The following is a 15,387-nucleotide window of genomic DNA, read 5'->3' as shown; positions in this document are numbered from 1 at the left end:
TCCATATATATGCACTAATATTCGACATTTATTTTTTTTTCTCTTTCTGCCTTATTCAGCTCTGTAGAACAGACTCCTGGTGCATCCACCTCATCACAAGTGACTCCGATTCATTCCCTTTTTATGGCTGAGTAATATTCCATTGCATATATGGACCACGTCTAAAAGAAACATCTTCAATTAGGGGAAAAAAAAAGAACTGGTCAGAAATATTTAGTAATTTTATTCCATATCTACCTTGTGAAATCCTTTTGCTTTAACAAAACATAAAGATGTTCAGAATACAGCCTAAAATTATGTTTGGTTTACACGGCATTCTCCCCTAAATGGTGCTACGGTATCGCGTGTAGAATTTACATATTACCAGTTTGAAGATTTATGAAAGTAACTGATGGTAAGACTTTCTCATAGTCTCTTTCTTGGAGAGAGGAAAGACCTTGCTCTATCATTTCTATTATCATTGCTGTCTTCACTGGTTAATTCCACACGAAATGCTTCCTTTCTGTGTCTGCTGAGAATGCTTTGCTTCCTTAAACTAAGGGCTTTAGTTCCTTAAACTGAAGGCTGAAACTAGACAAAGAAGTCAATGGAAATGTCATCTCAAATTCTGCCAGATAAGGTAGAAAGCCACGCTTGTCACTGTCTTCCTTATTTTAAAAAATTATTTATTTTTTTTTATTTATTTAATTAGAGGCTAATTACTTTACACTGTTGTGAGTTTTGCCAGACATTGACATGAATCAGCCTCGTGTACATGTGTTCCAGCCAGTGTACACGTGTTCCCCATCCTGAACCCGTCTCCCACCCCCTTCCCCACCTCATCCCTCTGGGTCATCGCAGAGCACCAGCTTTGAGTGCCCTGCTTCATGCATCGAGCTTGCACTGGTCATCTATTTGACATATGGTAATACACGTATTTCAGTGCTGTTCTCTCAAGTCATCCCGCTCTAGCCTTCTGGGCATACACACTGAGGAAACCGGAATTGAAAGAGACACGTGTACCCCAGTGTTCACTGCAGCGCTTGTTTGCAATAGCTAGGACAAGGAAGCAGCCCAGATGTCCATGGACAGATAAATGGATAACGGAGTTGTGGTACACACACACAATGGAATATTACTCAGTGATTAAAAAAAAAACACGTTTGAGTCAGTTCTAATAAGGTGTCTGAAACTGGAGCCTGTTATACAGAGTGAAGTAAGTGAGAAAGAGAAACACCAATACGGTATATTAACGCATATATATGGAACTTAGAAAGACGGTAATGACGACCCTGTTTATTTATTTTAATCGTGGAAGTACTTAGCTTCTTTTGAATGTTGAAGTACACGTGGCAGTCCTTTCAGCAAGTTATCACAAGCTGAGCTTTAGAAGGATTTCAGTTCTGTTCTGTTGCCCAGTTTCATGCCCTGAGTGTCTCCTTGAGCTCAGCTGGCATTAGGCCCAGATGACCCACAGAACTCAGACATTTATCCCTTGGAGTTGATAGCCTACAGTGAACAATGGCGGATTCGTGATCTCCAAAGAAGGAGATTTAGCTTTGGGACCAGGGACCAGGCTTCATTGCTCAAGAGCTTCTGTGTAGCGGAGTTTTATTGAAGTAAGAAAATAGAGAAAGCTTCTGACAGACATCAGAAAGCGGATGGAGAGTGCCCCCTTCACTAGTGTTAGCAAGGGAGCTATATAGTTTTTAGTTATTACAATAAATCAAAAGAATGTCTCAAGGTTGCAAAAATTTTACCAGACCCACTGCCACAATTTACATTTTAGGATAACAGGATTCAGTGAAGTGAAGTCGCTCAGTTGTGTCTGACTCTTTGCAACCCCATGGACTGTAGCCTGCCAGGATTTTCCATGGGATTTTCCAGGCAAGAGTACTGGAGTGGGTTGCCATTCCCTTCTCCAGGGGATCTTCCCAACCCAGGGATCAAACCCAGGTCTCCCGCATTGTAGGCAGACGCTTTACTGTCTGAGCCAGCAGAGAAGTCCTTAGAACTTGACAATAGAAAGATCCTACCACATCCACTCCCATAATATACATTCTAAGATATCAGGATTAGTCAGAAGGTTTTCAGGAAGGAGAAACCGTCTTCAAGATGGAAACATTGTTGTTATATAATCCTTCAGTTCAGTTCAGTTCAGTCACTCAGTCGTGTCCAACTCTTTGCAACCCCATGGACTGTAGCACGCCAGGCCTCCTTGTCCATCACCAACTCCCGGAGTTTACTCAAACTTATGTCCATTGAGTCAGTGATGCTATCCAGCCATCTCACCCTCTGTCATAGCCTTCTCTCGCCTTCAGTCTCGCCCAGCATCAGGGTCTTTTCAAATGACTCAGCTCTTTGCATCAGGTGACCGAGGTATTGGACTTTCAGCTTCTGCATCAGTCCTTTCAATGAATATTCAGGACTAAGTTCCTTGAGGATGGACTGGTTGGATCTGCTTGCAGTCCAAGGGACTCTCAAGAGTCTTCTCCAACACCACAGTTCAAAAGCATCAACTCTTCAGTGCTCAGCTTTCTTTGTAGTCCAACTTTCACGTCCATACATGACTACTGGAAAAAATATGCATTCTAAGATATCAGAATTTGGACAAAATGTGGTCCAAGATATCAGGATGAGTCAGAAGCTTTCAGGAAGGAGAAACTCTCCTCAGGCAGGATGCATTGTTGTTATATAATCCTTAGTACAGAGTTTAAACTGAGTTGTTTTTTGTGTAATCATCAGTTCCAGGCTTAAAGGAAAAAAACAACAACAACAAATGTTTTATGTGACTAAGACTAAGGAATCTAGAGAAAAAAGATGTTTGCCCTTTCCTTCTCCTTGAGAATTCCAGATCCCTATCTCCTCCTCAAGGACCCCAGATCCCTCTTTCTTTGGGGTCCCCTGGACTTCTTATCCACCTGCCTAGAAAGTGACTCTCTCAGAGTCATGGCCAAGTTCTCAGGTCTGCCCTAGGACATTGTTGGAAGTGGGCATATTGCCCTGAGCTTGACAAAGGGGGGCAGTGACAATATGGTCAGGTTGTCTGAGATCTTGGGACATAACCAGAGGGACAGCAAGCCCTGTCGATGTGTCCCTGTGTCCAGTTTTCTTCTTTGCAACGTTTTATTGGACTAAGATATATTCACACAGCCACTCCTGATGGCTCAGCAGTTAAGAACCCGCCTGCCAATACAGCGGACCCAGGTTTGATCCCTGGTTTGGGAAGATCCCCTGGAGAAGGACATGGCAACCCACTCCACTGTTCTTGCCTGGTGAATCCCATGGACAGAGGAGCCTGGTGGGCTACAGTCTGTGGGGCTGCAAAGAGTCAGACATGACCTAGTGATTTAACCACCTCCACATAGAGATCCACCAGTCCATTCTAAAGGAGATCAGTCCTGGGTGTTCATTGGAAGGACTGATGCTGAGGCTAAAACTCCAGTACTTTGGCCACCTCATGTGAAGAATTGACTCCTTGGAAAAGACCCTGATACTGGGAGGGATTGTGGGCAGGAGGAGAAGGGGACGACCGAGGATGAGATGGCTGGATGGCATCACCGACTCGATGGACGTGAGCCCGAGTGAACTCCGGGAGTTGGTGATGGACAGGGAGGCCTGGCGTGCTGCGATTCATGGGGTCGCAAAGAGTCGGACACACCTGAGCGACTGAACTGAACTGAACATAGTAATACACCTCACCCTTCAGAAACATGAATCTATGTGCATCTTACATGATTTACTCAAACTGAAAAAGAAAGAAAGAAAAAGCCTTGAGTTGCAATATACTTGGGGAATTTAAGTGTGTGGGTTCACATACCTACTTCCAGAATTATATTTGGTGTTCAAAGTAGGAGGCATTTTCCTTCTGTCATCTACAGATGATTTCATGATCTCTGTAATGTAATGATCGCTTCATATATGTATTCATTCATGAAGTGAAGTTGCTCAGTCCTGTCCGACTCTCTGCAACCCCATGGACTGTAGCCCACCAGGCTCCTCTGTCCATGGGATTCTCCAAGCAAGAATACTGGAGCAGGTTGCCACTCCCTTCTCCAGGGGATCTTCCCGACCCAGGGATCGAACATGGGTCTCCTGCATTGCAGGCAGATTCTTGACCATCTGAACTACAGGGGAAGCCCATTATTCATTCGTGTGTATACTTCATTAATGAAAACCCTCCAAAGCTATATGTAGCCATCAGAGGTAAAAACCAGCTCGTGCATTCATCATGAGATTTTGACTTCCGCAGAGTCGTTCGAGTCTTTGGGAATAAATACCCGTGAGTGGCAGCCGCTGGAACCTCCCCTGGGAATTCCCTGATCCCGACAGCCCTCCCTGGAACCCAGCAGGGTTGCCCATCCTCACCCAGGAGGGCAGGGGGAGGGCGTCAAGTCCACCGATGAGTCGAGCGTGTGTTTACAAAGCATACGCAGCGAGCACATCAGGGTAACAGGCTTCTGTGTGCCTTTCCCCTCAGACCACGGACGAGCGGGTGCAGCTGACGGACGTCCGGCCCAGCAGGTGGTACCAGTTCCGTGTGGCGGCCGTGAACGTGCATGGGACCCGAGGCTTCACCGCCCCCAGCAAGCACTTCCGCTCCTCCAAAGGTCAGTGGTGCTTGCCGCCCTCCCCCCCCCCCCACCCACCTCGCGATAGGGGGACACATTCATGGTGTGTCCAGGCTGGTATGGGTGTGTTTGGCCAGCACGTGGCTTTGCTGTGCTGAGCGAGTGGGACCAGATGCCTCTGAAGGAGCCGCATGAATTCACGGCTGGGAGGATCCCTGTGTTTTGACCTCTGCGAGGCTCCGGAAACTGTCATCACGATGATGTTTTCTCAGCTTGGAACAGGCCGTTCTCTAGAGTCAGCTTCCACTGCCTGGGTCTCTCCATCTCTTATGCATCAAGCACCATTCAGTTTAAAGTTTTTTGGAGAGAAAGCTTTCGTGTCTGCCGCATCAGACGGTGCAGGTCTCTTGAAAACAGTGGCTCTGTTGAGTGTCAGTTCACCTCCTGTTTCACACCCAGGCAGAGTTTAAATCCGTCCTGAGTCACTTTATCAAAGCTGCCACTTTGTGCCCTTCTCATTTCACTGCTGCTCTAAAACCTCTGTGGGTGTGATGAATACTCCGTTTCCCATTTGTGGTTGGTTTAGTGCTAGTGCAAGGGCATGTTGGACTGGATATTGAGAATAGCTCTGTGTTTATTTCTCCAGTTGGGGTGTGCATTCTGAATTAATGATACGTCAGCCTGGCTAATCAGCAAGGCCCATTTTCATGGAAGATTAGTGAGGTTATTCACTGACTAATCAGCAGTCATCGTCTTCGACACGAGGTCACTCAAACTCGTTTTAGGCAGGCATTGTGATGCTAATGAATAACGTGAGGCATGTAACATCAGTCATGTCTTTCAAGATGGGAAGATTTGCACTGGCTGCTATAAATTGCAATTCCTTTCCATTTTGGATGTCTAGGTGGCTCAGTGGTGAAGGACCCACCAGCTAATGCAGAAGATTCAGGTTCGATCCCTGGGTCAGAACGATCCCCTGGAGGAGGAAACGGCAACCCAATGCAGTATTCTTGCCTGGAGAATCCCATGGACAGAGGAGCCTGGTGGGCTGCAGTCCATGGAGTCGCAAAAGTGCCACACGTGGCTGAGCCCACACATCCTCTTATGTTTCAGCTAGTCTGTCTGTTATATCTTGCTAGAATAATATTGCCACACCTTTACCGAGATAATCACAGGTCTCAAGTGGAAAATTTGCAGCCAGATAATTTAAATTTTTGGATGCCATTCCAGTGTTTATTGCAGACTCTTCTTTTTTTTAATTGCCTGCACTATGTGTTAGTTGTGACAGGTGGACCCTTCAATCTTCACTGTAGCATGTGGGGTCCAGTTCCCTGACCAGAGATTGAACCCAGGTCCCCTGCACCGGCCGTGCGGAGTCTTAGCCACTGGACCACTGGGGAAGTCCCCTGTGTTGTACATTTTTTTTTTAACTCTTTCTTTTGAAAAGCCCTTTTAAGAAAGGTATATCCCGCACACCCCGCTCCTAGGTGAATACACTGAGCAAGCTGGAAAGGGAAATAACAAACAGAGACCTTTCGCAAATGAGGACTGTCTCCCTGTGGTCTGATGATCAAGAGAGGCCATGTGAATAAATAGTCAGTGGTGGGTTCAGAGGGGAGGATGCTCACAGGGCTCGGAAAGTCTCCGCCCTGACTTTACCAGCTCACACGTGGTCCAGGCGTGTACGGTCAGACCGTGTTCCCACTGGCCCCGTTGCCTGCTTGTGGTCTGGCACTCTCAAATCAACACAGCTTCTGCACACACGAGGCGCAGCAGTGCCCAGCCTCTGCACGCACAGGACAAATCCCCTTTGGAGCTGGATGGGACCTGGGCAGAGGTCCCGTGACCGTGGCTGCCAACTTCCAAAGAGGCACGCGTCCCGGGGAGACAGCAGGGCCACGTCGCTCCAGCCCTTCCTGCGTACCTGAGCACCGCTCGGGTCTCGGATTAGCCCTGTGTCCGTCAGTTGAAATGGGCTTTCGTTGAATGAAGGTGCACCGTTTGGGCAATCCCTGCACTCACCATTAAATCGTTCTGTTTCTTGGTTTGACAAATGTGCCCAGCATTCAGCATTGCAGAGTGCACGTCTGAAGCAAAAAACACACGCCAGCAATTCGTGATAGATTCTAGTGTCTTCACTGAAGACACAGACCCGCTAAGCAGCTGAAGCTGATTCATCCAGGATGTGGCTAAGGGTTGTGGTTGTCGCTCAGCCGCTAAGTTGTGTCCAACTCTTTGCGACTCCATGGACTACACCACGCCAGGCTTCCCTGTCCATCATCATCTCCTACTGTTTGCTCAAACTCATGTCCATTGCTTTGGTGAGGCCATCCAACCATCTCATCCTGTGTTGTCCCCTTCTCCTCCCGCCTTCGATCTTTCCCAGCATCAGGGTCTTTTCGAATGAGTCGGCTCCTCACATCAAGGGGCCAGAGTATTGAAGCTTCAGCTTCAGCGTCAGTCCTTCCAATGAGTAATCATGGTTGATCTCCTTTAGGATGGACTGGTTTGATCTCCTTGCTGTCCAAGGGACTCTCAAGAGTCTTCTCCAGCCCCACAGTTGGAAAGCATCAGCTCTTTAGGTTCCACATGTAAGTGATTCTATATGGAGCTTGTCTCCTGCGCTATGACCGTCGAAAGGTCTCTCTCTCTATTGTGATTTGCACACTGGTTTTCTGTACAAATGCGGAGGTGGGTCTCTGTATGTAACCATTAGCGTTGTCGGGACGCCTGGAGGTGCCTGCCTCACAGGAGGTGATGGCCTTTCTCCCCGGGCAGGACAGAGCAAGGGCTCCTTTCTCGTGGGGTTACCTGTCGGTGCGATGATAGGCCTCATTTCTCCAGGGGTGCCAAGTTGTTTCGTTTGGCATTTTCTGCATCGTAGGCGCTAGGTTGGTCCATCCTTGTGCCTGTTACTTCTTGCTTGTGGAATTAATCATGAAAGGTTCAGAGAGGAAACCACAAATCTTTCTTCGGAAATCCAAGTGTTCCATCTTCCTCTGCCAAAAGCACTACACAGAGTTGTTAATAAAAGGAACTGTTTTCAAGGCTGAATTTGGGTAGTCTTGCTAAATACTGAATATATCTTGCCCTGGAAATCACGCAAATTGTAAAAGAGGCTAACGTGGCCTCCCTCTTGCATTCATCTGTGAGGCTGTGTTTGCTTCCTGCCCCGTGAGATGGGTTTCTGTAGACGACTGGGAAGGTTGTAAAGAGGGAGTGGATGAGGCAGAAAGAGAAGTGGGATGGGGGGAAATGCTCTCATTTAAGCTTCAAAGAAGCTCTCATCTTGGGATGTGACTCTGGCCCTCTCGTGCTACACTCCTCAACTAGTGAATGCAACTCTCGTCCTCAGTTTCCTCATCTGTAAAATGGGAACATGATGACAACATTTCAAAAACTAACTACAGCCATATGCTCATTAGAAATAAGCACCACTTATGAGGCCTGGGTTTGATTCCTGGGTTGGGAAGATCCCTTGGAGAAGGAAATGGCAGGCCACTCCAGTATTCTTGCCTGGAGAATCCCATGGACAGAGGAGCCTAGAGGGCTACAGTCCACGGGGGTTGCGAATAATTGGACACAACTAAATGACCAACAATTTTATGTCCAGTTCCACGAGACTAAATGGTGTCATGGCTTTAGAAAGACTGACTTGGGGTTGGCACTCTGTGGCCCATGGACCATGTTTGGCCTGCTGCTTGTTTCTGCAAATAGCCTTTCATTAGCACAGAGACACACTCACGTGTTGCCATATTGTCAATTTTTTTGTTGTTGTTCAGTCATTCAGTTGTGTCCAGCTGTTTGCGACCCCATGGACTGCAGCACGCCAGGCTTCCCTGTCCTGCACCATTTCTTGGACTTTGCTCAAACTCATGTCCGTTGAGTCATGCTGCCACCCAACCATCTCATTCTCTGTCACTCCCTTCTCCTGCCTTCAATCTTTCCCAGCATTGGGGTCTTTTTTAGTGAGTCTGTGGCTGCTCTTTTAAGAAAGCCCTTTTTAGTTTGTATTGGGGTAGAGCTTATTAACAATATTGTGATAGTTTCAGCTAGATAGTGAAGAGACTCAGCCATACATGTACACGGATCCATTCTCCCCCAAACTCCCCTCCCATCCAGGCTGCCACATGACACTGAGCAGAGTTCCCCTGCTGTGCTGTCCAGCAGGTCCTTGCTGGTTCTCCATGTTACATACAGCAGTGTGTCCATGTCCATCCCAAACTCCCTAACTATCCCTTCCCCCATCCTTCCCTCTGGTGACCATAAGGTTATTACAGGGTATTGAGCAGAGTTCCCTGTGCTGTCCAGCAGGTCCTGGTTGGTCCTCCTTGTTAAATGCAGCAGTGTGTCCATGTCCATTCCAAACTCCCTGACTGTCCCTTCCCCCACCCTTCCCCCTGGGAACCATAAGGTTATTACAGGGTATTGAGCAGAGGTCCCTGTGCTGGACAGCAGGTCCTGATTGGTTCTTCTTGTTAAATACAGCAGTGTGTCCTTGTCCATCCCACACTCCCTAACTACCCCTTCCCCCACCATTCCCCCTGGGAACCATAACCTTATTACAGTAATGAATGCAGACGTGCCGGAGTGTGAGAGTCTCAGCCCCTCTGTCTCCCCTCCCTGTCTTTCTCACTTCTGACTGCCGCCAGTTCCCTGAATGACCTCGGGCAGGTCACTTCACCTGTTCAACCCTACGGGTCAAAAGATTGAAAGATCCTTACCTGTTTAAGAAAAAAAAAAAAAAAGACCAAAGAAGTAGCTTATAGGATCCTTTGAGGCTTTATCATAATGTGGCGTCAGCTATATGCATATAATTGTTTTCCACAAACTTCCACCTGCATTTCAAAGTTTTCATAATAATCGAAACATTACGTAAATTGAAAGAAAAGATCTTGTACCTCTCAACAAAGTGAATATACTTCATTTCGCAATGTAGGAAACCACTTCACAAGGCCATGGATGGCTGCAATGTGGGAATTTGTTGGGACTGATTGAAATCCTTCAGCTTAGACAGGTCAGACAGACTCTCTCATCTGAGGTCTTCTGTGACTAAACAGATAAACAAAAAGCTGGTTTACAGAGGCTAATTGGGGCTGATAAACAGATCATCTCTGGTATTCCCTCTTGGCTCTGTAATTTTAAAGTGATTATTTGAGGGTGGGGGGAAGGAAGAGATTGGAGTGTCTTATCTTCATTATGGGAATATGCCATCTTGGTATTCTGAACACTGAAATGGGCCTTATGTTTAAGACAGTGTGAAAGTGAAAGAGTTAGCCGTTCAGTCGTGTCCAGCTCTTTGCAGCCTCATGGACTGTAGCCCACCAGGCTCCTCTGTCCATGGGACTCTCCAGGCAAGAATACTGGAGTGGGTTAATTCCCTCCTCCAGGGGGATATTCGTTACCCAGGGATCAGACCCAGGTCTCCCGCATTGCAGGCAAATTCTTTACTCTTTGAGCCACCAGGGAAGAAAACTTGAGCCAAATACTATTAGTTTATTTAAAGGCGTTATTTCCTAATGCTGTTTCATCGGTTAGGTTGTTTCCTATTTCACAGACTAGGTGATGTTATCCTGGACTATTGCAGTCACACGTAAGGCATGAGATATTTTTCCAGGACGGTGAGTAATGATAGAATGAATGAAGTAGATTAAGGAAGTGATGAAACACCACCAATTGACTTTCCTATACTGGGAATTTTCTTTAGAAATGTAGATGATTTTGCTCTTTTCCTGTGAACTTTGGATTTCTGGAAGCATAGCCATGTATTTTCAGCACACAGACATCCAGGTGCATCGTTGAAAACGTGAATGGCTGTGATTATCTTTACACATTTTAATTTTTCTTTTGCTTCGAAGCAGTGATGAGCTTGAAGACTAGCTTCCTCTGAGAAGGGTCTGCATTGAGCTGGTGTAGGTTCAGGATTGAATCATGCCATAGATTTGGTTCTAAGGGCCTCAGAGAACACGAAGGCAGGAAGAAACTGTGGCAATATTCTACCAGAGAGAGGAGGAGGACACGTATAATGGACTTGGATAGCAAGACATCTGGTCGACCCGTAGTAGGTGAACAGTCAGGTCAGGACTCCTTGGGGGGAGTCGTTGAGGCTCAACAACCATTGGAAGAGCCTCAGTAGCTCCTGGTTTCATCTCCAAGAAGTAACCTGGGAACCAGCATGGCTAGAGCAGCAGGAAGAGGAGTCCCAAGCAGACTTGGGATGTTATGTATGGCAGGAATGCACAGGGCTTTGGGGAGACTGCCAGCTCTTTTGGGAGGGCTGGGCAGTGAGAGCTTCTGAAGTCATGTCATGAAGAATCACCAGCTGGGACTTCCCTGGTGGTCCAGTACCTAAGACTTCGTGTTCCCAACGCAGGGGACCCAGGTTCAATCCCCGCTTGGGGAACTGGGTACCACCTGACGCAACTAAGAGTTCCCATGTCCCAGCTAAAGATACCACATGCTGGAACGAAGATCCAGCATGGCCAAAGAAATAGAAATAAATTTAAAAGCAAAATAAATGGAACATGAACAAAAATAAAAGCATACTGGAGTGGGTAGCCATTCCCTTCTCCAGGGGATCTTCCTGACCCGGGGATCGAACTCAGGTCTCCCACATTGCAGGTGGATTATTTAGTGTCTGAGCCACCAGGGAAGCCCAAGAATACTGGAGTGGGTAAGCATATCCCTTCTCCAGCGGATCTTCCCAACCCAGGAATCGAACCGGAGTCTCCTGCATTGCAGGCGGATTCTTTACCAGCTGAGCTACCAGGAAAGCCAAATAAGTTAAAAAAAAAAAAAAAGAAAAAATGATTCACCAGCTGCCATACTGAGAAAGACTCAGACAGGCCTTCCCAATAATCAGGGAGAGAGGAAGGTGAAATGGGCCCAGGGTGTTATTCTGGTAGAGACAGTGGGATTCCAGATAGACTCTGTAGTGTTGATATGCCCACGGGAGCTGTTCAGCGAGAGCTCAGGAAGGATACAGCCTCAAAGTTTGGGGAAGGAGCCATGGGAAGGAGGATTGTGCATTTCCTGAGATGGGGTGTCTGTTGTGAGGAGTAGGGGCTGGAGGGGCCAAGACTGGCAAAGTAGTCTCCCAAGTGGCTCAGTGGTAAAGAATCTGTCTGCCCAGGCAGGAGACACACATTCGATTCCTGGGGTCAGGAAGATTCCCCCGGAGAAAGAAATGGCAGCCCACTCCAATATTCTTGCCTGGAGAATCCCATGGACAGAGGAGCCTGGCGGGCTACAGTCCCTGGTGTTGCAGAGAGTCAGACGTGGCTGAGCGACTAAACAACAACAACAGTTATTTTATAAAAAACAAATTTCACATGAATATATTTCTGGGCCCTCCCAGGACTCACTGAAACAGCATTATCTCAGCATAAGTCTTGGGCACTCCCGGAGGGTTCCTAACGTTGATTGTTTGAGAACCACTTGGTCAAAAAAAAAAAAAAAAACACGGGTATTTTCACCCAGTCTTCTTCATGTATATCGAGTTTGCGTCTTTGCTCCTCTGATGCAGATGGTGTTAGAACTGTTGGGCAGGCGTCTTGAAGCAAAACCATCTGTAAGTCCTTTGTGGTGAGCGGCATATATATTTGCTCAATTTCTGGGGCTTCCCAGGTGGGTTCCCAAGAATCCACCTGTCAATGCAGGAGACACATAAGCGACTCAGGTTTGATTCCTGGGTCTGGACGATTCCCTGGAGAAGAAAAGGCTACCCACTCCAGTATCCTTGCCTGGAGAATCCCACGGACAGAGGAGCCTGGCGGGCTACAGTCTATAGGGTCACAAAGAGTCGGACACGACTGAAGCGACTGAACATGCACACCCATGTGGCAGAAAATGAGGGAAAGACCCCCAAGTTCACACATGCTTAGTCATTCTCATATACACATCTCAAATGGAGATTTGTCGGGGTTGGGGGGAGTCATTCCAAGACCTGGTCTCTCTCGACAGCTGAGAAGGTCCGGGTTTATGCAACAGACAAGAAACGGTGAGATGACAAACATGTTAGCCGTCTGTCATCTCATTCGTCATGTGGATTTTTAAAAAATGGTTTTGTGTCTGCTGATGTCTCCATGTGGCTCTTAACTTTGGACTCCAGGATGTTCAGCTCTAGGTCCACTCAGATGAACACTTATTTGTATGAGCTGGCCCTGGATTTCTGTTTTCTCTTTTCAGAATTTTCAAAGGTATTTCACCATTGCTGATGTGTTTAGTGTCACCCAAGCTAAATGGAATGTGACTGGGTTTTACAGAATTTTATCAGTTTCAGTACAGTGAAAATTTGGCAGGGTGGTAGTGGTATGAAACTGTCTAGATGGCAAGCATGGTCCAAATGCAGGTGTCTTACCATTCTGTGGACTTCCCTGGTGGGTCAGTTGGTAAAGAATCCTCCTACAATGCAGGAGACCCCGGTTCAATCCCTGTGTTTGGAAGATCCCCTGGAGAAGGGAAAGGCTACCCACTCTGGCCTGCAGAATATGGGGTTGCAAAGAGTCAGACACAACTGAGTGATTTTCACTTTCACTACTGTTCTGTAGACTGCATTTCAATTTGAGGCTTAAAAAGTGGCTCTTAGTGCTGGGAAAGAGTGAAGGCAGGAGAAGGGGACCACAGAGGATGAGATGGCTGGATGGCATCATCGACTCGATGAACATGAGTTTGGGTGAACTCCAGGAGTTGGTGATGGACAGGGAGGCCTGGCGTGCTGTGGTCCGTGGGGTCGCAAAGAGTTGGACGTGACTGAGTGAACTGAACCGAAGTGCTTGTTTTCAAGTATCCTACATATAAAGGGCAGTGTTCCTGCGCTGACTCTGCAGTCATCACATGTGCAGAAATGGCGCTTCCGTGGTTGGTGTTCAGTTGCTCAGTCATGTCTGCAACCCCACGGATGGCAGCACGCCAGGCTCCCGTGTCCTTCACCATCTCCCGGAGTTTGCTCAAACTCCTGTCCATGGAGTCCATGGTGCGTTTGTGGTCATCCTCAAAACTGAACTCTGTCTCCTGTGATTACAGATCCGTCTGCACCCCCGGCCCCAGCCAACCTCCGGCTGGCGAACTCCACCGTCCGCAGTGATGGCAGCGTGGCCGTGACCATCGCGTGGGATGTCCCCGAGGAACCAGACATCCCGGTGCACCACTACAAAGTCTTCTGGAGCTGGACGGTCAGCGGCAAGTCCCTTGTGCCGACCAAGAAGAAGAGGAGGAAGACCACGGATGGGGTAAGTGCCCATCCCGGGGAGGGGGCCTGGTGTCTCTTAGGGGCGTTGAACTTAAGGCACCTGGCTTAAGAGCAGCCTCCGTTGAGCCCAGAAGAGGGGTGGATGAGGGATGAATTCCCATCGCTTCCCTCTGACTGAGGAGGGTCAGCGATCAGAGGACCACACCGGCCATTCAGCCTCGGACATTTCAGGTTGAGAACGCTTGAATGTTGTCTGTTGACTTACTGATATCCAAAGGGCCGGCACAAACTCTAGAAATCAAAGGGACTGGAATGATGTCCATCTTACCTGTCTAGCCACTGAAAATGGTACAATTCAAAATGTCCTTGACATTAAGATTTGCTTTTTTTGTTTTATAAGCGATCCTTCTGAAGTGGGGAGTTAAAGTTTGTACTTTTTCTGTTGTGTATTGCAAGGTGCTCCCATCGGTTATGTCATTGCTGGAACCGCAGACAGTTTACAAGATGTACATTTGACAATATATGTTTCTATTTGACTAAAAGGACGTGGGATGGCTTACTGTCCACATACCAAGAAATAAAATCTTCACCGAAACATTTCATGCGATGAGATCTCCATAACACTGAACATTCTGCATTGTGTGACATGCTTAACGTATAAAAAAAATGTCCTTTTATTACACTTTTTATCTTGTTGTTATAAAATGTAAATGAACAACTTCCTCTCTAACTTATAAGGTTGAATTTCACAAATTAATGTTGAAAAAAGCTTTAAAAAGACAGCAACAGTTTTCTTAAATGAACATTCCAGTATCTGTGCCATCGAGGATTATGAAACTTATCTCTACCAGTCCACATCACTGATATCCGGCTGTGATGCTGTTTTCTTTGTAAGAAACTTTCTGACAGTTCCAGTTTTACTTCGTACAACTCTGCAACAAGTGATAATTGATGATGTGTGCTCATCTCATAGAAAGTGCTGAAAAAGATAAAGGTGGGAAATTACAGAAATGGAAATCAGAATGTGACGTGATAAAGTATATGCACGTATAGTGTACGTATAGTGTATATGTGGGGCATGTGCTATCAGGTGGCCCCTAGACTGAAAGGAGATTGTGTGTGTGTGTGTGTGTGTGTGTGTACTCTGTGCATCTGCAGGATGTCTGTGTGTGTGTCCTATGCCATTTGCAGGACCTATGTGTATGTTTCTCTTTGTGTATCCTATGCCATTTGCAGGGTGTCTGTGTATGTATTCTGTCTCATCTGCAGGGTGTGTGTGTGTCCTGTGACAGTTGCAGTGTGTGTGTGTGTGTGTGTGTGTGTGTGTATCCTGCATCATTTGCAGAGTGTGTATGTTTCCTCACCATTGCAGGGTATGCCTGTGTATTCTCTAGCATTTGCAGGGTGTGTGTGTGTGTATCCTGTGACATTGGAGGGGGTGTGTGTGTATCCTGTATCACTTGCAGGATATGTGTATGTGTGTATGTGAATCTTGTGCCTTTTGCACAATGTTTGTGTGTGTGTGTTAGTGCCATTGGCAAGATGTGTGTCTGTGTGTATTTTGTGCTATTTGCTGTGTGTATATGTGTGTGTGTCTTCAGCCATTTGCAGGATGTGTGTGTATGTGTGTATTCCGTGCCATTTGTA

General features: G+C 47.0%; 1 protein-coding gene across 6 annotated transcripts in view; it reads left to right on the top strand.

Moving 5' to 3' along the window:
• The window catches only part of LOC138929710 (anosmin-1-like), a 223,020-nt gene that overhangs the window by 171,830 nt on the left and 35,803 nt on the right, over nt 1–15,387 (top strand). For all 6 annotated transcript variants that reach the window (XR_011446057.1, XR_011446056.1, XM_070289549.1 and 3 more), the window contains exons 6-7: nt 4,460–4,589; nt 13,575–13,780. Coding sequence is in view for 4 of the 6 variants with exons in the window: in XM_070289549.1 (XP_070145650.1) it covers nt 4,460–4,589; nt 13,575–13,780 (336 nt within the window). In the remaining 2 variants the exon portion in view is untranslated. The remainder of the gene's footprint in view (nt 1–4,459; nt 4,590–13,574; nt 13,781–15,387) is intronic.

This window comes from Ovis canadensis, chromosome Y (assembly GCF_042477335.2).
Source record: "Ovis canadensis isolate MfBH-ARS-UI-01 breed Bighorn chromosome Y, ARS-UI_OviCan_v2, whole genome shotgun sequence".
Taxonomy (NCBI): Eukaryota; Metazoa; Chordata; class Mammalia; order Artiodactyla; family Bovidae; genus Ovis; species Ovis canadensis.
This window is presented reverse-complemented; position numbering and strand designations above follow the sequence as displayed.